The 26,514-nt window shown below is 40.0% G+C and overlaps 1 protein-coding gene and 1 long non-coding RNA gene across 6 annotated transcripts in view; one reads left to right on the top strand and one right to left on the bottom strand.

The window, feature by feature from the left end:
• Positions 1 to 15,745, bottom strand: part of LOC126251909 (uncharacterized) — a 177,189-nt gene extending 161,444 nt beyond the window's left edge. Inside the window, exon 1 of the long non-coding RNA XR_007545803.1 lies at positions 15,618 to 15,745. This is a non-coding gene — a long non-coding RNA (uncharacterized LOC126251909). The remainder of the gene's footprint in view (positions 1 to 15,617) is intronic.
• Positions 1 to 26,514, top strand: part of LOC126251908 (leucine-rich repeat flightless-interacting protein 2) — a 248,750-nt gene that overhangs the window by 152,558 nt on the left and 69,678 nt on the right. For 3 of the 5 annotated variants that reach the window (XM_049952635.1, XM_049952637.1, XM_049952638.1), the window contains one exon: positions 17,048 to 17,174. In XM_049952635.1, coding sequence (XP_049808592.1) covers positions 17,048 to 17,174 — 127 coding nt within the window. Of the gene's footprint in view, positions 1 to 13,912; positions 14,818 to 17,047; positions 17,175 to 26,514 lie in introns of all 5 variants that reach the window. The other 2 variants (XM_049952633.1, XM_049952634.1) reach the window with 1 other exon arrangement.

The following is a 26,514-nucleotide window of genomic DNA, read 5'->3' as shown; positions in this document are numbered from 1 at the left end:
CACATTTTCACTCTTACTGATCGAACCAGTGACGAACTGCGCTGCTCTTCTCTGGATCTTCTATATTTACTCCATCAATCCTACCTGGTAAGGGTTCCAGACTGAAGACCAGTGCCCCATTGTCGGTCTAGCGAGGGGTTTTTAACGTACGTCCGTAGTGGGAGGGCTGCACTACCTAAGATTCTTCCAAGGATCGCAGGCTGCCATCTCAGTTTGTTGCGATTAATTTGTTTTATTTTAGGACGCAGAAACAACCGAGGTTATAAGCGCCCATGTCACAACCTTAGAACACTAATAAGAAAAACAAGTTAAAAGCGACAACATGTTAAGCCCAATCGACGGAAGGAAAGAGAGCTTAGAGAAAGGTCCACAAAATACGCCGTAGAGACAGCGGAGGTCCCGAACTAAAGATTTAATGTCCTTCCAGTGATTAACCGGCAATCATGTAATAATACAATAGCAGGAGTTTCCGCACGTTTAAGTGTAATACGTCAAATTTATTTGTGCTCACGTTCATTTGACAATCCGTGCACAAAGCATCGATTCTCTGCGGGTCTTTCTACATTTTGCTACAAATTCCTATCGGTGAAACTTCTCTGTGTACAACAGCATCACCCGCGAACAGCCTCATTGAGTTTCCTGGCAGATTAAAACTGTGTGCCGGACCGGGACACGAACCCGGGACCCATGCCTTACGCGGATAAGTGCCCTACCAACTGAGCTACCGGAGTGCGAGCCCTCCTTGCAGGTCTAATTCCGCCGTTATCTCATCTTCTACGTTCCAAACTTCACAGACCTTCTCCTGCGTAACGTCCGGGAGCAGAACTCCGGTTGTGAGCCTTGGTAGAACACTTGCCCGCGAAAGGCAAAGCTCCCCGGTGCAAAGTGAAAATTCATTTTGGAACCTCATGAAACTTTCGACGTTCTCCACTAGGCTATTTACATATACATTATTGTGATCAGTAATCCCTTGGGGTAAGCTCAAAATTTATTGTATTTGGGAAGACTTCTCTTCATTAAAAATGGGATGCTATGTTGTATTTGCTAGGACCTCTGCAATGCAGTTACAGAGTTGGTCCGATAATCTGTACGCTCCTGTACGTACGTACGGAACGGTATCGATCGCCGAAGTAAAGGAACACGGCATCGACCTGGTCCCCAGTATCTACTGCTCCTGGGTCTCGTGGACGAACGGACCGAGCTGGATTTCGTGCGGCCGTTGTTTGCGAAAACACTGTTGGTATTATAAACTGACGCTACAGCATATGACAGAGAAAAGCGCCACATATGACTCTAGTAAATAGTACCCGGAGCAAAGGCGGCAACTACAGGGTGGCGCAGATGAAAGTTGCTCGTGTAAGTATAAAGGAAATGCAATGAAATTACTGAAACGAAGAGCTGAAATGGACTTACCATTTATTTACATTGAAAAGTGCAGTGAAAAATACATTCATAGAAGACATTGAAAGTGACCCCCTGCAACGTCAATACACAGCTATGCACGTCTAAACATATTCAAATACGTCCGCAGCTGATGTACCTTGCGCTTCAAGTGTCCCCACACGAAAAAACGAAATGTTGCTAGATCTGCCGAACATGGTGGCCATAAATGTTTGCTGACAGTTCGTTCCTCAGTGAGTACAGCATGGACACGTTCCAGGGACAGCTTAGACGTGTGACATGTTTCCCCATTTTGCTGGAAGAAACAGTATTGTCCTTCATATTTAGTGAGTTGAGCAAGAAATGTATTAAATATTTCCATACATGCAACCGTATTGAGACTATTGTGACAAAATATCGGTCCTATTACACCAAATTCCGATTTTTTCATCATAGAGTGATTGCTGTCAGACAGTCTTAGGGTTCTCCGTTGCCCAGTATGTCGTGTTCTGTGAATCCACATGACGGGAAAGATGAAATCATGCTTCATCACTTGTGATGTAATGGAAAGAGTCTAACAGACCGTGGTTGGTGTTATTCAAAAGCCGCGTGCAGTAATCTACACGTTTCTGTCATCCTGCCGTCGTTGCTGCACAACCGTCACACGATAAGACTTCAAATTAACGCTTCTCAATATCCGCTGGCAACTCCTCCTACTTACATGCGCGTGTTTGGGCCAATTTAAGCGTAGTCTTCTTTGGGCTCTGAATAATTCTTCGGCGAATGTCTGCAATTACTTCTGGTGTGCGAACTGAAGGAATTCTTTATCGTTTTAGATTTTGCACAGGTCAGTAGTTGCGCCAATTGATATACAGACCCTGTATTGCTCTCTTTGCTGGTAGTCTTCTATCCGGATACTTGACCCCGAAAATTTTGCGAGTTTCGTTTACCGAACCTGTTTTCACCTACACTTCCACCATTTCAATTGTTTCTTCTTTCGAGAGTGTCATTTTTCAGACCGCAAAGAGAAACGTCTAACTTCGCTGATGAAGTAAACTGAAGTGCTGACAGAAGAATGCTGACACTCGATTATTGCATAAAGCCGCCCATTGTCGTAGTTCGTTGTTTCAGGAGTCGAAATATTGCATTCGCATTCAAATGCAAGGCGGCTTTCTTTTAACTGTGCCGCCCTGTACCTTAGGCGATGAGATCGCCGGTGTGAACCAGCTTAGACGTGAGTGGCACTTCAAGTACCTGTTTTGAGAAGGCGGTACATTTTTCTACAAATGTGTGGTGGCAGCCATAGGAACTGACGAGGCCACTGGAAGTCTACGCTCTGGCTCCGTCCGTGTTTCCCGAGAACGCAGAACGCGTTGCCAGCGGGGCGCGGCCGCCTCGCGCCGGGCTGCGTGTCGTCACGCCGTGAGGAAGCAGCATTGCGTCACCGGCCGCGCCGTTGTAAATACCTGCCCCGCTGCGCGCCCGTGGCGCCGGCAGATTCCTGGCGGCTGCCTTGCCCTGCTCTCCTCGTGCCAGGGCATAGGGCACGGATCGAGAGACCGAGGGGTGCTCCTAATGTTGTAATTATCACGTCGAAAAAAGTAGATACCGTATTTATTCGAATCCAAGCCGCACCTGAAATTTGAGACTCGAAATTCAAGGGGAGAGAAAAGTTTTAGGCCGCACCTCCAAATCGAAACAAAGTGAGACACAATTTAGGTCGAATGAATGACGATACAGCTACAGTAGTTCGGTTCGAGTCGTAAGCTTAGCAGTTAAGCTTTACCAGGTAGCCATTGCTATGCGTCAGGCGCTCCGTCCGTATTTATACGGGTACCCTTCCTTCTTCACGTGCTTCGTCTGGTTTGAATCGATTGCTTATTTTGCTTTGATCTGATAAGTACAGTTTTCTTTGTCACAGGTGTTTACGACACTCTAAGCTGAAAATGCATTACTATACTGTGTCCTGCATTGTTTGTCGCACTCTGATAGTGCGTGTTTACGGCCTGTCGCCGCTTGCGACATGGCTTGCTTTTGTGCGCGCTACCGCCACTTAAAATTAAAAAAAAAAAAAAAAAAAAGAGAGAGGAATCGTCTCATTAGCGAAACAATGGCAAGAGACTGCTATTTGTTGTTACTTACACTGCTGCTTTCTTTGATAATGATCAACAAGAACCAAGTAATAGACTGCGTAGGACAGATGATGTTGTGAACGAGAGTTAGGCGAAAATTTTTCTCCGTTTGAAAACCTATGCGGCCGCTTCTTTAGTACATCAAATTCTGCACAGAAATTAGTCATCTTAGATTTAAAAATCTAGTCAGTTGCCGTGCTTCATTTCTGACTGTATCACTATTAGGCATAAGAATAATACGAATATAAACATGACACGATACGTATATTCTTCCGCGTTTGCTGTTGTCTCACTCTAGTTTCGTAGTTTATTAGGCAGACAGGATTTAAATGAGATAGCAGCAAACACGAAAGAATATATGGCAAAATGTTTATATTCATATTATTGTTATGGTGAAGAGAATACTGCATGTCATTCACATTTCATCAGGTTCCTATTAGCAACCATCTCTTCTCACAGGTAGGAGAAAATTCAGAACGTGGCCATATTGACAAACATCCCAAACAGTCTTGCCAGTCGCATTTTCGTAGTACATTGAAAGTCTGCTACATTCGAAGATGAACAATACGGAATTTGTATTTACTTCGTTGGATAATGTATGAAAATGCAGTGGTCGAAACTCGGGGCGGAGAAAAAAAAGCTTGTCTTCCATCCTTTTTTTAAAAAATTTATTTACTGACGCAGAGGTTTTGGCGCCAGTATTTATCTTTGTGCCTACAAAGCATGCCTGTGTAACGCTACATGTATTCGACGGCAGAAGTTATTTGTGGCGGCACCTACCAACATTTTTCAGAACTTCCGCTTGCTTTGCACTCGATTCTAAGCCGCAGGCGGTTTTTTGGATTACCGATACGGTCGGAGGTTCGAATCCTGCCTCGGGCATGGATGTGTGTGATGTCCTTAGATTAGTTAGGCTTAAGTAGTTCTAAGTTCTAGGGGACTGATGACCTCAGAAGTTAAGTCCCATAGTGCTCAGAGCCATTTGAACCATGCCACTAGATGATCCAAAACAAAATAGCGCAGCCCAGTGATCAAGTGAAGGTGGCCAGCGCCATTTGTTGTTGTTCATCCATCGGCGCGCTGTGGTTCTGGCAGGACTGCTGAAATGTACCTGAAAGGAAAAATATTACGGAACTACTTTTTCGAGGTCGTGATTAAAATTATGAATATCCCTCGTACAACCTGTGCCGTACTTGAGGCGTGTGACGCCAGTACTTTATTTTAGGGCCCCCTTTCTACACTTCAGTATTGCTACGCTGTTATGGACTACCAACAATGAAACTGTGTGATCGTTAACTTCAGTTTTCAAAGCGCATGTGCAAGTTAAGTATTCAGAAAAAATCATCACAGAAACACCAAAACTGGACGTCGTATATGTTCAAAATAGAAAGAAAATCAGTACAATTTCATAACTTAACCAAAATTACTTCACTTAAATGCGAGGATATAGAAAAATTAGCCTTTTTGTTTTGATTAATACAATCTTTAACAAATAATCTAATGTATGACCAGTGTTTTCCCAATAAAATGTCTGGTTACTGGTAATAGGAAAATCCTCTGCCTTAGAGCGTGTAGATTCTTGACATCTTTCCGGAACTCCGAAAGTTAGAACTTCTGCATTCTGTTTACCGTTTAGAACACTAATTTCGCCTACACTTCCACAGCTACACAGTTAATTGTTACTGTTTTGAGCCCAGTTTCACCTGAATATTCAGATCCACATGCTTCATTTTTACTTTTTCCGCTAAAATATGAGTCAAGTTGCGGTATTTTCTGTAAAAATTTACTACACCTCTGTCTTTTTTTCTTCAGCTTTCTGTTGATATACGGTACTACGTGATCTAGATCGTACGGCGAAACCACCACCGTGAAATGAAGGGAAAAAAAAACCTATGATGTACAATTTGGAAGCTAGACTAATCATACTTTGATTTTATCAAATACAGTAGAACCAACTTCACTATGACCAGTTAGTACTCGAATTACGTACCTTAATTTTAAGTTGAGAAGCACGTGGAACAATGGTGTATTGTTTATGACGCTAAATAACCATAAATGGATGAAGAACTGAACAACATGCAAACGCGACATCTAATAGGCTACGCGATTACTTGGAGAGCTATCTTGTACCGTATCCTATGAGATTAATGCGCTCGTACACGGAAGACGTTATTCAGGTGGACTAGTAGTAAAATAAGAGTTTAATCGCAGGTAGAAATATTTGCCGATACATTATCGAATGGCTAAACGGTGATGCAATGTACGTTAAAATTACACATAAAAAATAATATTTCGATGACAACATTTTGTCGCTTCCGAGCAGTTGCTCATGTTACACATGCCTTGCGTGCAACCGTTGATGAATAACGAATAAACGCACACAAAACTATACATCTATATAGCAGACAGTCTTGTTGAATTTAAAGATGTTTTATCCTCGCGTATTATGATCTTTCTGGAGGCCGATAATCTTTGTTGTGATCCATATGGAGGCCGCCATCAACGCTCTTGTAAAAGTAAGCTTGCTGTGTTTCTTCAAAAGACCCACAAGGCAGTAGGCGCGGACAGCCTAGGTTGTTGCCGTGTTCCTTGACTGTTCGATAAAGTTCCGCACTGTAACCTAACACATGAGCCTACAGAATATCAGACGAACGTTCTGATTGAAGAGTGTCTAGCAAACAGAACACAGCATTTCATTTTTAAGCTAGAGAAATCTTTGACACGTAAAAGTAGCTTCGGGCGTACTCCGAATACTGCGCTTTTATCTGCAGAGGTGTATTGCCTCAAAGCATTCAAAAATGATAGAGTTTTATAAAAAATAGGCCCTTCCATTTCTATCAGGTTTTGAAATGAGTGACTGAGTTCACATTATAATTTTTGAAGACCATCCGTGAGAAGTTGTCTCAAAGTTGCAACTAAAGAATGACCATTTTCAAGAAAGTACCCAATACGTTGTGAGACCAGAAACGAAACACTAAACAGAATACTGTGTGCACGCAGATAGACAAGAAACTAATAGTGATGAAATCGCTGTCATCTGCCGGAGAGGTAGACGCCAGTGTTCGCTACGTTGCAAAATAAGTTCTACTCTTTGATTACCGTGCAAAGGTAAAACTGTGAGTGAAAAATATTACTGAAATCTTACGCATCATCAGGTAGACGGTGCCCTTTCCCATAAAAATAAGTATTGTTGAAAAAAATTGTAATATCCACGCTATTCATCGTATTTGGCGATCTCTGGCAACGTATTCCTTTAGATAAAGACCCTTGTCGCGGGGAGAAATTTTTGAGGTCAGTGAAGGCTTATAGCAACTGTAGATTTTATAAACCTTTCGGACTTGCACTGCAAAGCTGAAATTGAAAAACACAGGGAGGCTGTAATTAATCTTTCGTTACTTGAGCCAGTGTAGACGGAAAACTGTTTGCCGTGTGAGTACCAAACTTCATAGGAATTATGATCAGATTGGGCGCTGCAGAATTTGCCTTAGGCGCCGGTAGTGATACGGCGACGAAGGGCTGAAACACAAGCATCGCTGTGCACTGCAGTTGTAGAGTGTCAACATGGGTCTAGGCAACGTGAGCAGGGCAGCATTCGCAAAGATGTTCTATATTTTTATTTTATGCATCAAAACAACAGCAGTAGTACTGCTGCTCTTCACTAGTATCGATGTAGTAAAGATATACGGAGATGTCGTCTGTCCACAACGGAATGGAAGAACACGATTCCGGAAGTTCGAATTAACTGTCGATTTGGGAATTTCTCGTGGGAGAGGCCGATGGCCACTTGCGCCACAAATTGTTAAAGAAGCTACTGCAGCCATGGCTCAGAAAGCTGGACGCAACGTGCGATCTTCGAACAGTGCACGAACTGTGTCACGACAGCTGAACAGTCAATGATCCACCGTTTGAAAAGTGCTGCGAACAATTACGAAATGGTGTCTCTAGTGCGGTTTCAGTCTTTTTCGTTGATTAAGATAGTCGTCACATTGATAACGGTTGTAAACATAGCACGCAGTTAACAAACGTTACACTGTCACGTTGAAATTAAGATGTGTTTCTTTCGGTGGTTTACTTGTTATTTGCCTTTCACATGTCCTTACAAATGTTTCCACAAAGTTTCATTGTTCTACAGGGGCAGCATCGAGTAGCGAAAGTCGAGTTACAACCACCCTATAAGCCAGTTTTTGAACTAAAGCACGGATCTTTCACCGTTCCCTCTTATACACCAGACGGACAGACGCCCGGTTGACACTACAGATTGCACCATTGTTAAAAAAATAAATGTTCGTGCGTCGTAGGTTGGCTGTTTCGCCACGTCTTTCTTTAGTTTCTCTTTCGTTGGCTAACTTTCCGTTCTCCCAGCACCAACCCGCCTTGATCCGCTGTTGTAATGAGAGACTGGCGTTTCCTGGGCAGTGAAAGGCTTCTGAGAGCTGGCATGAGCAGGAGCTTCCGATCTCGTGGCGAGGCCCAATTAAAGCGATCCATTTGTGACATGTCCATGGCAGTTATTAGTTACAGTAAATAAAATTGCACACGTGCTACAATGAATTTTATTACGTGCTACTAGTTTCAGAGAATCAGTTTTCGATTTTCAAGGATTTGAATGTGAACAGTTACAACCACACTGCAGTGTTCTCAACTCCAGCACGGACGGGCCTGCTCCACGCCAGGGAGTCCTACTACCGCCAACGAATATGTATCTGATGATGATGATCTCTAGAGTAGATTGAAACCGGCCATCTACAAATATAAAGTAACAACTTATACACGACTGTGCTTACTAAATAATTTAATCAAAGGCTAGCATAAATAAAAAGGGACATGGACTGTTTTAAGATAAGCTTTGATGGTCAATCGTTGCATTTCCATCTACATTTTGTCTACAATTATTTGTTGTGTAACTGAAATTTCTTTCATAAAGATTTCCTTGTCCCATGTTGTGCATACTGTTTCTTTCCCAGAAGTAGAAAACATTCTAACGTGTATTTTGTATAATAAATAACATGCTGGGTACCATATCGCAATAGCATAATTTAAAAAAATGACGCGTATGGTTTTGTCAGCCGACATGAAAGTTGCAATAAAATATCTTGGTGTTCCACCACCTAGGTTTACTTTGCAGTGGTTTTTTACTATAACATAACCTAAATGGCAGAATGGTTCCGTAAAGCTATCCACGGCCGAATTCCTCTGTCATCCAAGTCCAAACTTGGTAGTGCTTAGTTTGTGACCACTTCGACGACTGTATGTTTTAAAGTTCAAGTTTCCCTATTTTTGTCACCATTTACCCTCCCAGATGTTTCTGTTATACCGACGATTGAAATTCTTGCTTATGCCAGAACTGGAACCAGATACACCCGTATCGAACGCTGCACTACTAAGGTACTTTTTTTTTTTTAGGTTGCGAAGGCAAGTGGTCTGTTGATCGTCTTTGCCACGAGTTATTGGGAGCCTTACGTCCTCCAGACTGGAGTGTAACTTATTCCTAGATAGACTGAATGGCAAATGTGAATCGGAGTCTGATGAAACCTGTGCAGTAAAAGATTAACGCAAGCTGTGAGGACGGGTAGTGGGTCGTGCTTGGGTAGCTCAGTTGCCACGAAGGGTCAAGGTCCCATTGCGAGCCCTGGTTCGGAACACAATTTTAACCTGACAAAAAGCCTCAGAAGAGGAACTAGTTTGCAATTCTCTTTACGTAGCAAGTGTAATCATTCGGCCGTGCGTTTTATTTATATTTTGCGTTATTGTATCATATTACACAAGAGCCTTGTTCCATTATGGACTGAAGGAACTAACATCGTCTTTTAACGACTTCGCTTTGAGCGCCGTATTGCCCTTTTCTCAGAGATTATATTGGAAAATGAAGATGGAGTAATTCATCTGCAAAGGTTCTTATTTTAAGGAAATTTCAAGCCTTTGTATTGTCTCTTCTTGACGGCTCATTGCGTTTCCAGTTAAAACTCATCAAGCTGCGCTTTTAAGTTAATCTTCGGACGTTAAACATAATTTAAAGGTAGAGTATTGGCGATACTCTCATGTATTTTTGAAACTTAATATTGTTGTCATTCCATTGTATCTGCGTCGACAGCTGCATTCAGTATTTCATATACATTTAACTACCGTTTGAAGGATTGTCTGGCATCCTGTACCAGAAGAAAGAAACAGTGAAATTCTAAGACTGCGTGGAGTAGTTTCGCTCTGGGCACAATTAAACCGGAAGACAGCCTTAGCTCTTTCTTCTTTAGTGACTGAACGATATTTAAACCTCGTTCCTTCCGATTGAGAATCCAGTGCTATCTTGATCGGTAGTACCGATAAAGAATGTGCAGGTCTTATTTAGAGGGGTAATGCGCAGTGAGCACTTTGTTTTCAACATTAGCGCATTCTATACTGTTGAAAGAAAATGCAGATTTTGTGTGAATTTCCAGCTACCGCCCCCCCCCCCCCTCCCCCTCGTCCCTACATAAAAATACATACACCGATATCTGCGGTCCTTGACGAGAATAGGAGGCTGAAATATAGTAGTTTCGGTAGGAGTCATACCAAGTTGGGTCTGTTTCTTTATTTTTCGTGCACTGCTTCGAAAAAATTAGAGTGGGAGGTGATCTTGAGCATTTTTAGTTTAACGGTCTGTTCTGCTCTACGACCGCCATCGTAGTAACAGCCAACAACCATGGTAACTGGGTAAACCTAGCGCGTGGCGAAAACTTGCAGTAACGTCGCGGGAGAATCGTACACATCTTGAACGTTGGCTGCTGCCACAGTCGTTTGATTTAGGCCGTCTCAGTGTGGAAAAGGATTGTGGTTGGACAGGTTTCTCCACGAAGACGTAGTACACACACACACACACACACACACACACACACACACACACACACACACAATACGTGTTAACAAGGTGAGTGTATGTCGGGCGGTTTTTCACGTGTACGTCAGCAGAAGCAGGGAAACACCAGTGTCGGCGTCTCATATATCTATTCGCGTTTGTGGGATAGCTGGTATTCTAAAAAGAAAAAAAAAAGTATTTTGTTAACAAATGCGAAAGAGGGTCTTACACGTGTCAGATAAAGCAATTTTAAATGAACGTTATTTGACCACGAAACAAGTAGGTTACAATATTTGATAGGAATTTGAGAACGAAGCATTCAGAGATGCGAAAACTACTTACTAAAAATTTTATGTCGCCACATTGCAGTGTGTTGGACAATTACGGCAAACGGAAAGGCTGTTGTTTCTATTTAAATCTTATTTCGCTTCAGATTAAGTGCTATCAACCTTTTAAACAGTGTTTTGCCTTGTACACCTTTCATTCCACGAACAAAGCAACGGCTGGGGTAGGGATTACTCAGGACCGTTTAGCCAGCTGAATACCCTGCCAGCCACAGTGCATGAACAAAAAGATGAACAATGAGAATTGTCATGATGATTGTAAGGATGGCCGGCTAATGAAATAGTAGTAGTAGTAGTAGATGATGGGACAGTCAATTGACCAGTCTATTTTTTCTCGTTTAATCTTTTTTCTTTCCCAGTCGAGTCGGTACACCCTGAGTTTGAGGAGTTTCACGTAAGGTGAGACAGCCGACTGACACAAGTCTGCATCGGCAGTTATACGAACGTTTTCACCCTTTTCCGTTATACATGAGCTGTGACTAGGGTTGTCATCTTTAGAGACAAATAACTTAACATATTTCAACGAGAGGTGAATAAAAAGTGTATTTCTAAAATCGATTTGTTTTCATAATTTATGTATTGAGTATTTAAGGTACGATCTTTTCCTGGCATTCCATACGAATTTTTGATTGGTTTTAAAATGTTAATAACAATCGCAAAATTACAAATTTATTTTTAAATAGATGATTAGTAACTTTTTTATTTAAATTTATTGAACTAGTCTCTCTCTTCCCGCTGGTATGCACCCTTGACCGTTATTTCGGTAAATGTTGAGGTGACGGGAACAGAAGGAAAATCAGATAATTTTTTTATTGTTTGGTGACTTAATCACTTGTTTTTTTAAGAATGTACTGTCACTTGTCGCAAGTATTTTTTGAAATATATATTTATTAGTTTTCTTTGAACTTGTTATAGTTAATAGAGTCCCATAATATGAATCATTCTTTCAGATACTGCAAATCGCGTTGAATTTATCCTAATCACTCTTTATCCAGTCATATTTCTCCCATTCCCGCGCCACTGAGCGTTTAGGCATTCTGATCCAGACGCTGAGTCCACCCTTCATAAACGCCTATAGATAAACATGGACGAGAAAGTGAACAAACAGCCTCTCATTGACACTCAAGAAAAGGAAATATCGGAAAGGCGATAACAGAATGCAGTCAACAGTAATGATTCAACAATGGCAAAACGATCGAATGTTTCCGCTCAGAATTGAACGAGTCGTCTGCGTCGACTTTTTTCATTCGGTTGCTGCCACAGGCTGGTTTTTACTCAAAAGAGTAGTAGTAGTCCAACTGATATGTAAAGCTGCAATCGACTGAATCGATATTTTTTTTTTCACTCGGTTGCTCCCTTAAACTTGGTTCACGTAAAAGGAGGAATGAATAATTCAATCGAAACGTAAAACTACAACCGAATGAGTAGACTACTACTACTACTACTACTACTACTACTACTAGTAGTAGTAATAGTAGTAGTAGTAGTAGTAGTAGTATCATCACCAACGGGAAGATGTACGCCTCCGGAGATGGGATTATCAACTGGAGGTGGACCAGGGAGAAAATTGCTCAAATAACAAGAACTTCAGCAAACAATGTACCGACTAACATTTTCTTCAGACCAGAGGAAAGTTACTACCCTCAGGCAAAAAATAACGCAGTGATTTGGTTAATGGGCAAATATACAAGTTATGTTTTTAACAATATTGGGAGCGATGAACATATTGAATACAAGATGTATATGGAAAATGAATTCGAGAAAATACTCAAATATCAGAATCACAATAAGAAATATGGTAACATGCTCCGAATTGTCTTCAACCGAATGGGTGTAGGTTAGGAACTGGATTCCTAGTAGAGAGGGAATGGATTGGGTCACGTTCCCGACCCTAACCTAACCTGCAAGTCACACATGAAAAATAAATCAGCAGTACAGCAGATACAAGAATATGGTGCCTGATATAAAGGAAGATCTTGAACTCCCTATAGATGCGTTTAGGAGGTTGGAACTGACAATATTTTGCGATGTCGCTGTTCGGGACTTCTCTTCTGTCCATGTAATTTACCCTGGAAGGAACACACATCAAGGATTTACTGAATGATTAATTTGGGTCTGGGAAATGATGATGACGATGATGATGATGAGGAACCGGCTGCAGAAGAAGAAAATGTGCATGCTGATCTGCCACCAGTTGAAGGTGACAGTGAAGGTGCTAAATTGTGCTACTGCTAAAGACTCATTTTTTGAATGCTGTAATTTATGACTGCAATTATCTGTCACCTTATTTATGTCATTTCATTGTAGCCATTTTTGTTACTGTTTTTGGTGAAAAAAAAAATTGGTCAGCGCGACAGACTGTCAATCCTAAGGGCCCGGGTTCGATTCCCGGCTGGGTCGGAAATTTTCTCCGCTCAGGGACTGGGTGTTGTGTTGTCCTAATCATCATCATTTCATCCCCATCGACGCGCAAGTCGCCGAAGTGGCGTCATCGAAAGACTTGCACCAGGCGACCGGTCTACCCGACGGGAGGCCTTCGTCACACGACATTTCATTTTTTCTACTTGAAGATACTTTCTAAAGAACTTATGTCCACGTCCTGGAAACGTGTTTCATAAAATCACTTGAATGGAAGCTAAGGATAAATATTGCGTGTCATCTTCCCTTGCGCAGGAGGAACGTAATCATTTTGCTGTTTCACATTGCAGAACGATTTAATGTAGGAGCAATTGTAGGCGATTTGTAAAATTACGCTAGTAGACGTACACCTCGGCGGATACTTTATACGCGAATTGTGTGGAGTGTCCTCGATGCAGCGTTAGTGCCTTTCGCGCCTCTTTCACGATCGTGTCGTTGAGTCTGCAGCCCAAGAACTCCATTTCCGTATTTATGCGACACCAAAATTAGGTCCATATCTCGGTATGCGGTTACACCTCCATCCGCCAACAGCTACGCGAAAAAAATGCCACGTCAGCAGTCTTTCTCTTCTATTACATCTGTTGTTCCATAAGGCGAGATTCTTTCGTAAAATATGCTTGTAAATAGCAGGTGAATATCGTTTGTACTGGAACTCCCATCGAGAGTAATAGGATTAATACGTTGGTTTAGGAAATGGAGCAACTACAAATGTACCTCGCCAGCACCATTCCACCGTGATTGCCCAGATTTGTTTTTATTTCCACCACTTATTTTGTCGTAGCTTTCTCATTAATAACTGTATTTTTCAGCGTTGCACAAAATGTGAAAAAGATACGTGATACCTGGGTAGCTCCAACAGCTGAGCAGGAAAATGTCAGGTGAAGGCGCAGGCAGTCGAGAAACCCCAATTAGTGATAGTCCTTATGAATGTAAAATGGAAGACATGCAAAAATGTGAGGGTGCAGCGGACAGTACGAAAAATACTGACGGTTTTGTTACTGCTGATAGTGCTATTAAAGCTAACGGCCAGATAGATTTATCACCAAATGAAGATAAAGATGATGATAGTGATACGGGCGACAGAGATAAAAGTCCGGTTCACGTATGGAATGAGCCTGTATCGCCTGTGGACAGTGAAGCCGACCAGTTTCAAGATGCATTTGATTCATTTCATAGTATAGATAATATTGATAATGTGACAGTTTCAGAAGTTAAATCTGTGAACACTAAATGTGATATACAACAGTACAGCCAACATAACAACAACTCGAAAAATGTTGCTGACTCAGAATTCAGTGCTGAAGATAGTACTTCAAATGGCAGTGAGAGCAGTACAATGAGTGAAAGTACTCAAGAATGTGATGAGAATAGGTGCATACAAGATCAGCAAGGAATGTTAGTGGAAGAGGGAGTAGAAACATCAAATGAACATAGTCTGAAAGGAAACTCTGAGGAACAGTCAGAAAATGTTAAAGACGTAATTGATGAGGTTATTAGTGAATGCTGTGGTAATGGTGATGAGAAAAAACACCAACTCAGTATGGATTGCACACCTGTTAAGGATTTGTCACAAGTAACACAGTTACCAGTTGTTGGGGAAAAGGATTCTATAAGGACAGAGGAAAACCAGTCTACTACAAAGGGAAGCACTGTAACAGAGGAGAGTGGTGAGGAAGATGGGGTCATGGACTTCCTTGGCAAGAGTAACAATCAAGTAGGTAGAAATACTGTTCTTATATACATACTGACCAGTACTTCATTAGATAAAGACATATCATAATGTTATTCAAATTGGTTCTTCAGATTCTCTTATAACATGGGCATATTCCTATTTTAATTGTTTATATGTTGCTACATTACGGTCCATGAAATGTGTGTGTTGTATGGTACATATGAGGTAAAGACCTGAATAATGATTTTAAAGTTACTGAAATTCCTTTGCCCTGAACATTTATGTATCCTTTCCATTTTTCTGACTATCCCCATGGCTTTCAAACAAGGCAGAATTTTAATTAGCTTTCAAACAAGGCAGAATTTTAATTAGATTTCAAACAAGGCAGAATTTTAATTAGCTTTCAAACAAGACAGGATGTTAATTACAGTAATTACATTCATGCAGCCCATTAGAAAAAGTGATTTAATACTGTAATGCAACTAATGATGTGATGTGCAAATGAGTGAACTGCTCTGTGAGCTTTTGAAGTTCTCAGGGCTCTTTTATCACTGATATTACATTTAATGTGGATGCTTTATTGGGAGGGGGAAGAAATAAGCTATTAACATGTCACATATGCTCACACAAAACAAGAAAGGATATATCTTAGATTACCATAAAATCCTTCATAGGCAGATGAGCAGTTGCCACCTAGGTTATGACCTTGACAATTCTTCAAGTTCAAGAATTGTAAATAATGGCAGTTAAATATCGTGCAGAGGTAAAGTTTTCACTAATGTTAGTCACAGACATAATTTACATGCAGTGATTATGATAAGCACTGTGATTCACTGCCAAACCTTCATGTAGTAGTGCAGCTGGCCTGTATGTGTGAAAACATTATTCTTTGTAGTTGCTTGTGCACTGCAGTTCCTCACTATACCATATAATGTGTAGAATGCACTGAGAGCAGAGGACAACATTCACTACAAATAGCATGGAGGGGGCCTATCACCTAACTTTAGAGTTCAGTCTGGTTTTGCTGCCAAGTTGGTCAGAATGTATGCAGCAGGGCTGCCTCTCTTATTTTCTCTGCCCCTCCGGCTCCTCCACATCCCCACTCCCCTCCTCTCTGTCTATCTGTTCTCTTGGCTGGGCCTTAGCTAGCTTGGGACCTTGAGTAAGCTAAAATTTACTAACTGCTCCACACGATCTTTCAGCAGGATTTAAGGTAAGCATTGAACATAGAAAATTCCATGTGCTCTTTTATTTTAGTGTCATGATTTGGGCTTTGGAATTAAGTGATGAAGAATTTAAAGCTTTTTTTTTTTATTTCCTTGCACTTTGTTTGTTTGTCTCTGTGGCTTTGGGACCCCAAACAAAACTGTTGTTACTGATCACGTACTGCTGCTATAGTTAAAGCAATTTCACTATAACTTTTGCCTTCATGTGGATGCAAGTTCATAAAACTACTTCTGTTTCTGCACCACCTGTAAGCTTAGTAACTGTTGTCAAGTAATTTTTTATCCAGGTCATTATTTTCAGCATATGCTCTGTTACATTGTAATGAAAGCTGTGTTGTGCATCATATAAGAATTTCTAAAATGTTTCAGTGTATAATGCTATTAGAGGATTGTGGTGTAGTCACTCGCTCTGTACTCATAGGAAGTTTAGTAGCAGAACTGCTGTATAATGAAGTATAAAAGTACACAAGAGACTGCTCATCAGTTGTGATTGTATAATCATCACATCCAGATTTGTTCTATTATAAGTTGTCAGACTGATATTCACTTGTGTAATGTTTAATTATTAACTGACATGAGGATATTTTACATCTATCACATGTGTTGGTGGTTAATAGTTTTTCATGAATGAAGAAGTACTTTTTAATGCCTTGCTTGATAACTGGATATTTTACACATTCACCAAAGACAGATTATAATAGCTTGTTTCTGAAATCAAATGTTAATTAATTGTAGTATTAACATAATTTAAGGTACATAAGTGTATAGTGACTTGTCTCCAGAATGATGGTGAGAAGTATTGCCGAAAATTTTTGCCAAGGAGACACTGGAATTCAACAAGTAATTAATATAAAAGCAACATCCAAAAATATCAAAAAGTACATTTTTTGGCAAAGTGTTTCAGTAAAGTCACATTGTAAAAATAATTGAGTTTGATTTGGATTCTGTCTTTCATTGCAGGTTGAACAGAAAATGGACTGAACTAACACTGACAGGAGAACTTAAATGCATGCTCACCATTGATCATGTCCTTTTGTTTGTTACAGGCAGAGGCACGCCTTGCAGCACGGAGGCAAGCAAGAGCAGAGGCCCGTGAGATCCGCATGCGGGAGCTTGAACGACAGCAGAAGGAACTTGAAGAAAATGCTGACAAAGTCTACGATATGTACACGGGTAAGTGAGTAACTCTGATAAAGTGTGCTTTGCTTTCCTGCTTTTGAAATACCTAAAGAATCCATACTTATTGTTCTCCTTGATTAGTATAAGTCAGAAATTGTTAATTCAGCTGTCATAAATTAATTTACTTGTTTTTATTGCTTATGTTGTCATTAAGTCAGTGTTGAAACTGAACAACTATACAGTTACTTGCGGAAATGGACACACACTTTTAGACACACTATTTCTTTGGATTACATCCATAATGCTGTAAGGACATTCAGTAAATACGTACCAGTTTTGTGATTTTTGAAGACGTTTCTTCAAAATAATTTTAATTTTGCTAAATTGTTATATACTACGAAATGTTTATGCTGGAGTGTTTCTAAAGTAATGTTGCACTGATAGCCGTGAGATTGAAATATATGTCTGATTTATCTGTTATAAACTTTGTGGTAGGTAGGGATATTTCAAAACAATACAGAATGTGAAAATTCTAAATTCCTATAGATGTAGAATTTCCAGTGTAGAATTCAAAGGATAAGAATGTGGCAATGAGATACCAACTTCATAATGTTAAAAGTGTAATCTTTTTTGTGGTTTCTAGGAGTAACCTCTGGCCTACTGGAACTCAGATATAAATAACACACATCTGGAATCACTATAAATAGTCAGAAATTAACTGTGACTGCAGAGGTTATACCAAAAGTCTTCATTGTCCCACTGGTCTTCATTGTCCCATTGTTGCAGCTGGATGAACAGTCAGTTGTCACCTGAGATTCATCACAGTCAACCATATGACTGCTGCATAGCCTTCATTAATTGTTTGACAATACTAACTTATAACACAGCTTTGAGAATAGTATGTTGAACTAAGTTCACCATACTTCAGCTTTATGATCCTGTCACATTTACAGTTACACACACACACACACACACACACACACACACACACACACACACACACACACGCTGCAACAGTGTTAACTGTTTATGAGTAGTGTCAGGGTTGACAGGATGGAGGAACTGGGAGCCAACAAATTCCCCCCCTTCTTGTCACACACATCTTCCCCCTTGCCAGCTGCTCCAATTTTCTCTTTCCCCACTGCCCTCCTCTTCAACAACCACTCGTAAGGAGACAGTATTCTCTCAGTTGTGGGAGTGCATGTTGAGAGTCTGTTGTAATACTAGGAAAAAGAACACCGCCCCAAAAACTAGTTTGACTTTCTAAGCTTTCAAGTGTGCCTGGGGCTATCTGTCACTCATCATTCATGATGATGATGATGATGATGATTAGTGTTGTAGGGCGCTCATCATTCATCTGCAGGTGAGCAGCCTTTCATTTGGTATTTGATGTTCAAAACACTTGCACTTAAATGGAGCTGTACTTACAGGCATTGTTTATAAACTCCATCAGTGTATGAAGCAGCAAGGAGGGAAAGTGTACAGGTACACCACGAAAAGGCCTCTGAATATTTTAGTGGCTTATAGACCTCAAATTTAAAAGCTTTGCAAATTTGTATTTCCTCCGTGTGGAAGTTTGTTTAACTGTCAAAAGAAAGATATGTATGTATGATTCTCTGTGTGAATGTTTTTTTTTTTTTTTTTTTTTTTATGTGAAATTTAAAACTTTAGCTTTCGTTCTGCTGTCTTCAGTTGCCACACCAGACAGGTTGACGAGTGTCAGTAGAAGCTTTCGAACCACTTAGCAATTTTACATAGGACTCGAATTCTCTATGATTCTCATCCAGATGTTTCCCTGAGATATGACGTTGTTAGTTGATGTATGCATCACACATTGATCTTTTTATAGACGAATGAGTTTCATCTAACTTTAGCCTGTTACCATTTGTGCGTTCTTCTTTGAACTAAGACTGCAACAATATTTATATTTTCATCATTTTATTACCAAATTACAAAGGGTCCTTACTGTCCTTAATCCACATATTCTGCATATTCTTCTTGAGACCATGATTTATAATCATTTTAAACTTTGCCCATAATTCATCCACATCCATCATATTATAACTAAATGACATCTATTCATTGCCTGTGTGAATGCTAACAGCTGATTATCTGCTCTCTTGAGCAGAACAATTTTCATAGTGTCCATCATGGATTTATTGACTGCAGTAATCATTGTGGCTAGGATATTGTGATAACTAAACCCTGTCTCTCTTCTGACACTGTCCACAAGGTCAGGCCTATTTGTAGCTTCGAGATCTAAAATGTTTCCATTGTGGGTCGGTTGCATGCGTAATACAGTGATGGATTCCTCTTTAGAGATATTTTCTTTTAGTGGACATTCCATTCTACAATAGAAGGGTAGGAATTGAACTCTTAATTAAAAGATCAAATTGTTAGTCTGAAACAATTGTCTTTGTGGTTTACTCTTCTAGGGCATCTCCATGATTGGGAACGGTTTACTCTTCTAGGGCATCTCCACGATTGGGAGCTGGTATTGTTGTTGTTGTTGTCATTGTTGTTGTTGTTGTTGTTGTTGTGGTCTTCAGTCCTGAGACTGGTTTGATGCAGCTCTCCATGCTACTGTATCCTGTGCAAGCTTCTTCATCTCCCAGTACTTACTGCAACCTACATCCTTCTGAATCTGCTTAGTGTATTGATCTTTTGGTCTCCCTCTACGATTTTTACCCTCCACGCTGCCCTCCAATGCTAAATTTGTGATTCCTTGATGCCTCAAAACATGTCCTACCAACTGATCCCTTCTTCTAGTCAAGTTGTGCCACAAACTTCTCTTCTCCCCAATCCTATTCAATACCTCCTCATTAGTTACGTGATCTACCCACCTTATCTTCAGCATTCTTATTATTATTATTAAAAATTTCTACTACATGTCCAATTTATAGATGATGATTTTAGTGAGAGGAGGATGATATAGGTTATAATATTGGTGAACCCCATGCCTTCATGTTTCCTGCCACTCAGTCCTCTGCATGTTAAATGCCCTCTGTGCTTGAAGCTCATATATATTCTTGCATTTTTTGAAACTGATTTCTTAAATGCCATTGATCTTTTGTGGGGAGTTCCACGTACTAATTATGCTGAGTGCTTTGGTGAATTGGTATCCAGACAAAGTTCACCAAATCTCCACAGTGCTGTGCTATACCACCCTGCCTCATCTGCATGAGATGGCTCTTACTGCTCCTTTGGGGGTATTGAAAAGCTGTATAATACTTAATGAGTCAGAAATGACCGAAAATTTGTTCAGTCAGAAGGGCCTGATGAATTATAGAGCTTGCATGATATCACTGCTCTACCATAACCACTGACAGGCTCTGATAGAGCGGCTATTATTTTTCTGCTGGGTTGACAGGACACCTCCCATCTGTTCCCAGATCTATAAGTAAATATTTTGAACTGCAGCTGGGCACTGCATTTGCACTGTGGAAATCAGTCAAGAATATTGCAGCAAAACTAATTTTTAGTATATCCTTAATTTTGATGGAAACAAATGCAGAATTATGAAGAGCTAAATTAAAAGGATAAATTGAGCTATGTGGGAAAACTGAAATATTGCATATTAACCACATTAATTCATAATTTTAGATTTGTATAATTGTGTACAATTTTTAAAATGGTAAATTTATGCTAAGTAGTCAGAGAGCCATAAGAAATAATATACAAATGTTTTTTTCTTCATATAAAAGCGTACATAAGTTTTTGTTAGTCAACATATGACTATAAATCTTGACCATTGAGCACAAAAAAGTGAATATGTTCCTCTTTAAAAGACTCGTGACAGAAAAGTGGTGAACCAGCTGCCTCAGTCCTCATTCTGCCTTCTCCACCAAAAATTTTGGCGTGCAAGAATGTTCGTGCTCTTAACAGAGAACGCTCTAAATCCTTTTACCCAGTCTCATGTCTCTCTTTGTAGTCCAGTCTTCATACTCAGCATCTCCCTCTCACTGCCACTGTCTGTATATGTCTCTCTCCCGGTGTCTCCTTTTTCTCCCATTGATTTGCAGTACATCCCTCTGCAAGTGTCTCCTCTCTCATGTACACTGTCTCCTTTTGTCTTTCTTTCCCACTGCCTCTGTCTCCACCATACCTCGACTCCTCAAAAATAGTGGGACAACACCAATCATCACAACTACTTGACAATTCTGGCAATTCAGCATGGCTTGCATAATTGTTTGCTTCTTGCTCCCCATTTACTTCAGTATTGTGATTGTATAAGACATTATCAAAATGATTTATGCTGTCATTAACATCATATTCCCCATTTACCGCAACAGTTTTAGTAAAGGATACTTTGTCAGAGTCGCTCATTAATATTGTCTACATTACTAGCAGCATCTGCTCAAGTGATGATCTCGTCACTGATGTCATTAATAGAATTCACCTTGCCTTATGTGGCAATAATTGACAAAACACAGAATTACAAGTGCTGAAATTGCAAGATGACTTCTGAAACTATGACAAAAGTTCCTTTCTTTAAGAATAATGTAAGCAGCACTTACTTTAACTGCAAACTCAGGCACTGCCCTTGCACTGTCATGGAGTTGTAGTCATGCACTCCAAATTATATGAGTGGCTGGGCACTGTCAGCTGCTAGAGCACCTCTGTTGACCTCTGCATTTAAAGTTTCACATGCAGCTCGCCCTGTGCCACATGCAGTTCGTAAAATAACTTGGTGTTCAATGGATGTTATTTGAGCACATATATTGCTCATAGTCCTAACACATTGTTTCATTGAATATTTAATACAGTCATTTCAGTTGTTTGAAAATATTATTCATTAAGTGTCCCCTATTTGCTAAAAAATTATCTCCATCGTTTAAAACAATTCCTTACGACCACTCTTCATAAAAATTGGTATGTAACCACAGTTCAGAAGTGATATTCTCTTCTAATGTTCATAACAAATGACATCACATCTGATCAATAGTCACAGGGGAATCCTTATAAACAATTGTTTATATCATAGTCCACAGCAAAATTCAGATTCACAGTTATTACCAAATATGCACTGTTCAGAATTCCTCCGACTTCAACTAATAACTATCAAAGTTCAGCCGTAATTTCCACTAGGTAATGTTTATTGTCCCAGCAAATTTCCTGCCACATCGTTTATACACCAATTACTGGCTGTTTCCCCATTTAGGGATTTCAATTGTAATACATCATGTTAAAATTAACCATTGTTTAGCAACATTTTCCGCAATAAATGCTAAGTGCAATATTTGTGAGGATGTGCCAAGTGTAATATTCATGAACATCCATGCACGTGTTCAGACTATTTCCTCACACAAGTGGAGGCAAATGTCTATTAGAGCTGTTTTCCCAGACGATGCAAATTGTAACCCTCGTACATTAGATAGTGGGTTCCTAAATGTGACGCTTTCTACCAAAAAGAAATGCCAAAGTGGATTTTTGAATGTAACATCTTCATCTACTTCTCCTAGTACAACTGGAGGCTACTCGCTTAATTTTTACCTTGTAAGGATGATTTGGACTCATCAGCTGCAGACTCCTAACATGCATACAGTGAACAGAGCATAACAGAATGGGAAAATGTCAATGCAACTAAAATGAGAATTGCAAAATAATGGGATACCACTTGATTTTTTCTTTATTCATAGAATCAAAAAATCAAGAAAATGATTCTGAAAACCAGTGTACTATTAATGTTCACAGCAATATTTCTGGATACTAACCATCATTTCCCAAGTACCATAAGAAGTCATAGATTACTCACCGAGCGAGGTGGCGCAGTGGTGAGACACTGGACTCGCATTCGGGAGGACGACGGTTCAATCCCGCGTCCGGCCATCCTGATTTAGGTTTTCCGTGATTTCCCTAAATCGCTCCAGGCAAATGCCGGGATGGTTCCTTTCAAAGGGCACGGCCGACTTCCTTCCCTAATCTGATGAGACCGATGACCTCGCTGTCTGGTCTCCTTCCCCAAACCAACCAACCATAGATTACTCATAAGAAGTCATTGATTACTACGCATGATCTTAGGATCAGCACGAGATAACACTTTTATGTTTTCCGAGGCAACTTTCAACAAATTGTTCCATCTGTATGTGGATTCACATATTGCCTCTTCAGAGGACTGATTGTAGGCTCATACACATGATTTAAGATTAACATAAGGTTGCACATGTACGTCATCCAGGAATATTTCCTACAAATTGCTCCCATTTACACGAGATCACACTTCACAAGTGGATTCCCATGTTGTCTCTCTTGCTTGTAGGCTCTTACTGAGCTATCTTAACAGTTTGGCATGTACCTACTCTGGGCACATTTGTGATTAGTTTGTCTTGTCCACCAGTGAATATCAATGTTAACTGTAATTGGCAGTTAGTTTCTGAGTATGAATTGAGAGGTGTTGAAATTGTTGTTAAAAATTATCATGCAGGTAACATCAGAAGCTTAGTTGGAGATGTATTTTAACATTCAGACAGTAACTATAAGTAATGAAAGATATGCTTCTTAGCTCCAAGCATCGTAGGTGAAACCCTGCTGTCTCTAGATGTTCCAGCATGATATGGCTTCTACTCACCGCACCATTCTTATGCTCCAAGACCATCTGTTGTGTCACACAATGGGCACTAGCTTACAGCGAAGTGAATCATTATATACTGTATGTTAAAGAATAACAACAAAATATTGTAACATGTAGCCAGAGATGTGGCATAAACACCTCAATCTGTGTAGTTAGATGTAGTAATCTTCACCTCCTTACTGACTGTTCCATTTTTAGAGGCCTCAGTCGTCTCATTTGCAAAAGAATATCACTGTTTCACATCACTGTCCTTCAGAGGTTGGCACAGTTGTAATTTTGTTAGGGAAAAGGTTAAGTTTCTGTTTCATTATTCCCTGCAGAGATCATAATGACTACTTGATTTGCAATGCTGCTTGCATTGTTGATGTAGTGGGCTCCTCAGTAGGGTTCTTTCTCCTTCCACATTCTCCAGGTTTACAGCTGAGGCTGGTCATCTTGAGTGGCCCTTCCTGGAATCATGGAGGGATCTGATTGTCTCCAAATATTTCATCAACCTGTAAAAAAACGTGGGGGGGGGGGGGGGAGACTTCTTCCAAAATCCATATCAGATGATACTTCTATGGCTCCCGACATTGTGAAATGCACAGATTTTGTTTTAGTTTTCTGTTAAATTTTTGTAATTTTGACTGGTAAGAACCAATACTCTAACAAAGGATATTACTGTATCCCGCTACTGCAGAATAATACTTCAACAATAAAATGTAAACAAGAGAAAAAAACAAAAATAAAATACCTTAAATTGCAAAGGAAATGCGTCATATGCAACAACGACACACAGTGCTCATGCAAGCGTCTGCCAACAGCAAAGTGTGTCCGATGAGCATGAAGTCACAACTGTTTACATTAGATTTGTTTTAGCAGCTACAAGCGGGTTCATGCGCATGCGCAGTTGAGTCTCGTTTGAGTAGTAGATTCTCCCGCTTCTGGCTACAGGAATGTGGCTGTTGGCTGTGCAAGCAGTAGCAGCAAGCAGCTATATGCTATCGGGAAAAGGGGGCGCTAAATTCATATTCTTGAGGGGGGGGGAACTTGTTTCACAAAGACCCTAGCATCCAGCACACGTTGGTCTATCGATTATTCATATGGTTCTGAAATGCATCCCTGTTGGTTTTTGAACACATTTTAAGTTGATTCCTGAATGAATAATAAGTTGATTTTTGAATGCGTGTGTAGTGTACATGATGTCTCTGTCAGGAGAATCCTCATCGCATCTAGAAATAAACTTTCCCCAGACAAAAGGGGACAGGGCTATATGAGCTGAGCGGAGTAAAGCCGAACGGATGAATGCCAATCGCTGTCTGATCATGTGGTTGATTGGGTTTGCGAATGATCAGTGTTGTTATAATTACAAGTGAAATCCATAGCTTCAGACTACCAGAATGGAAATAAATGAATAACAGGAAGAACAGATGACAAAGATTATATATTATCTTCACAGTGTATCCAAGAAAATCAAATTTAGACAGGAAAGTTTTGGCTAGATCACTACACCAGAAAAGTCCAGTTGTACAGTCCCCGGCTAGCAGCCGCTTAAGTTATATTCTGGAAGTAACGCGGAAAACATGTTGTACGAACATGTAACAACGCCTAACCGGAGAATAATAGCAAGATAACTAAACCTGTGATTCACTGAAGTTAATCGGCAAACAAATTTTGACAGTGGCAGGAATAGCTACAGAATTGGTAATACAAGATTGTTTGTTAGAACGAGGAAGGAGAAGAAACGGGGACGTCGCACAAATTATGGAAGAATTAGATGATTCCAAATTTATATAAAAATGTTGTAATACTACTTTTTGATCTCATACATGAGAAACTGGTGCATATGAATGAAATGTGAAACTATTTCCTAATATAAAGCTTTTCGCTTGTAGTAGACCTAATACACATTTGATATTGGTACTTCCCGAATTATATTCTGTCGTGTTATAAAAATGACCATTTGTGCCAAAACAGTCTCATTTATTTTGTGTGTGTTACAAAAGTGCTGCAATATTAGAAAGGCCTATTTTGTTTTATGTAGCAGACAGTGACAAAATAGACGTAATCAGATCGAGAAACCACAACAGTCTTTGGTATTATTTGTATTAACAGCTTTTTCAGTTTTAGATAACGACATCGATTTTTCATGTAGAGAAACGGTTGACGAACTTTGATGAGGTAATAGATCCTTTCTCAGAAAGGAAAGCACGCCATGTAAAGCTGTAGTGAGATTAGAGAGAGAAAAATTTTAGGAGCTAAGGATTGAAGAAATGTGTTTTTTCTTGCTTGTCTCTTGTCTTTATTGGTTTTATGTATCCTATATTTAATTTTGTCACACAAAACAGCAAGTTATTAGCTAATAGGCAATATAGAGTGCAAATTTTCTGAAAACTTCTTGTTCTCCTGATTATAAATAATCCCATCTGCTATTAACTGCGCGATTTTTTTTAAAAAAGGGGCAGTGGGGGAGGGGTGCAGACTGTCAAACTGGCCGACTGGGAGCAGGAGAGGACCCACAGGACATTTCAGTTTCCACTGTCCTGAATATAGTGTGATGGCATCCATTACAAAATGCACACGTTTCAATTCCACAGAGCGAAATACAGTGACGTGCGATAGAAGAATGCTGTATGAAGAGGCGTGGCACTGCTTTTTGGCACACTTAAGACCAAATAACATGTGTTAAATTTCCTCGAACACATATGTTTTATGTTTCAGACTTTTCAGAAAGATGTGCGCTACAAGATGAACATATTTTTGAAAGTTTGAATATTTTTTTTTTTTTTTTTTTTTTTTTTTTTAGTATTGGCCTTGTTAGCAAATATTGTAGATCCGGGGCAG

The sequence above is a fragment of the Schistocerca nitens genome, chromosome 4 (assembly GCF_023898315.1).
Source record: "Schistocerca nitens isolate TAMUIC-IGC-003100 chromosome 4, iqSchNite1.1, whole genome shotgun sequence".
Taxonomy (NCBI): Eukaryota; Metazoa; Arthropoda; class Insecta; order Orthoptera; family Acrididae; genus Schistocerca; species Schistocerca nitens.
The sequence above is the reverse complement of the archived record's forward strand: the minus strand, read 5'-3'. Positions and strand labels throughout refer to the sequence as shown.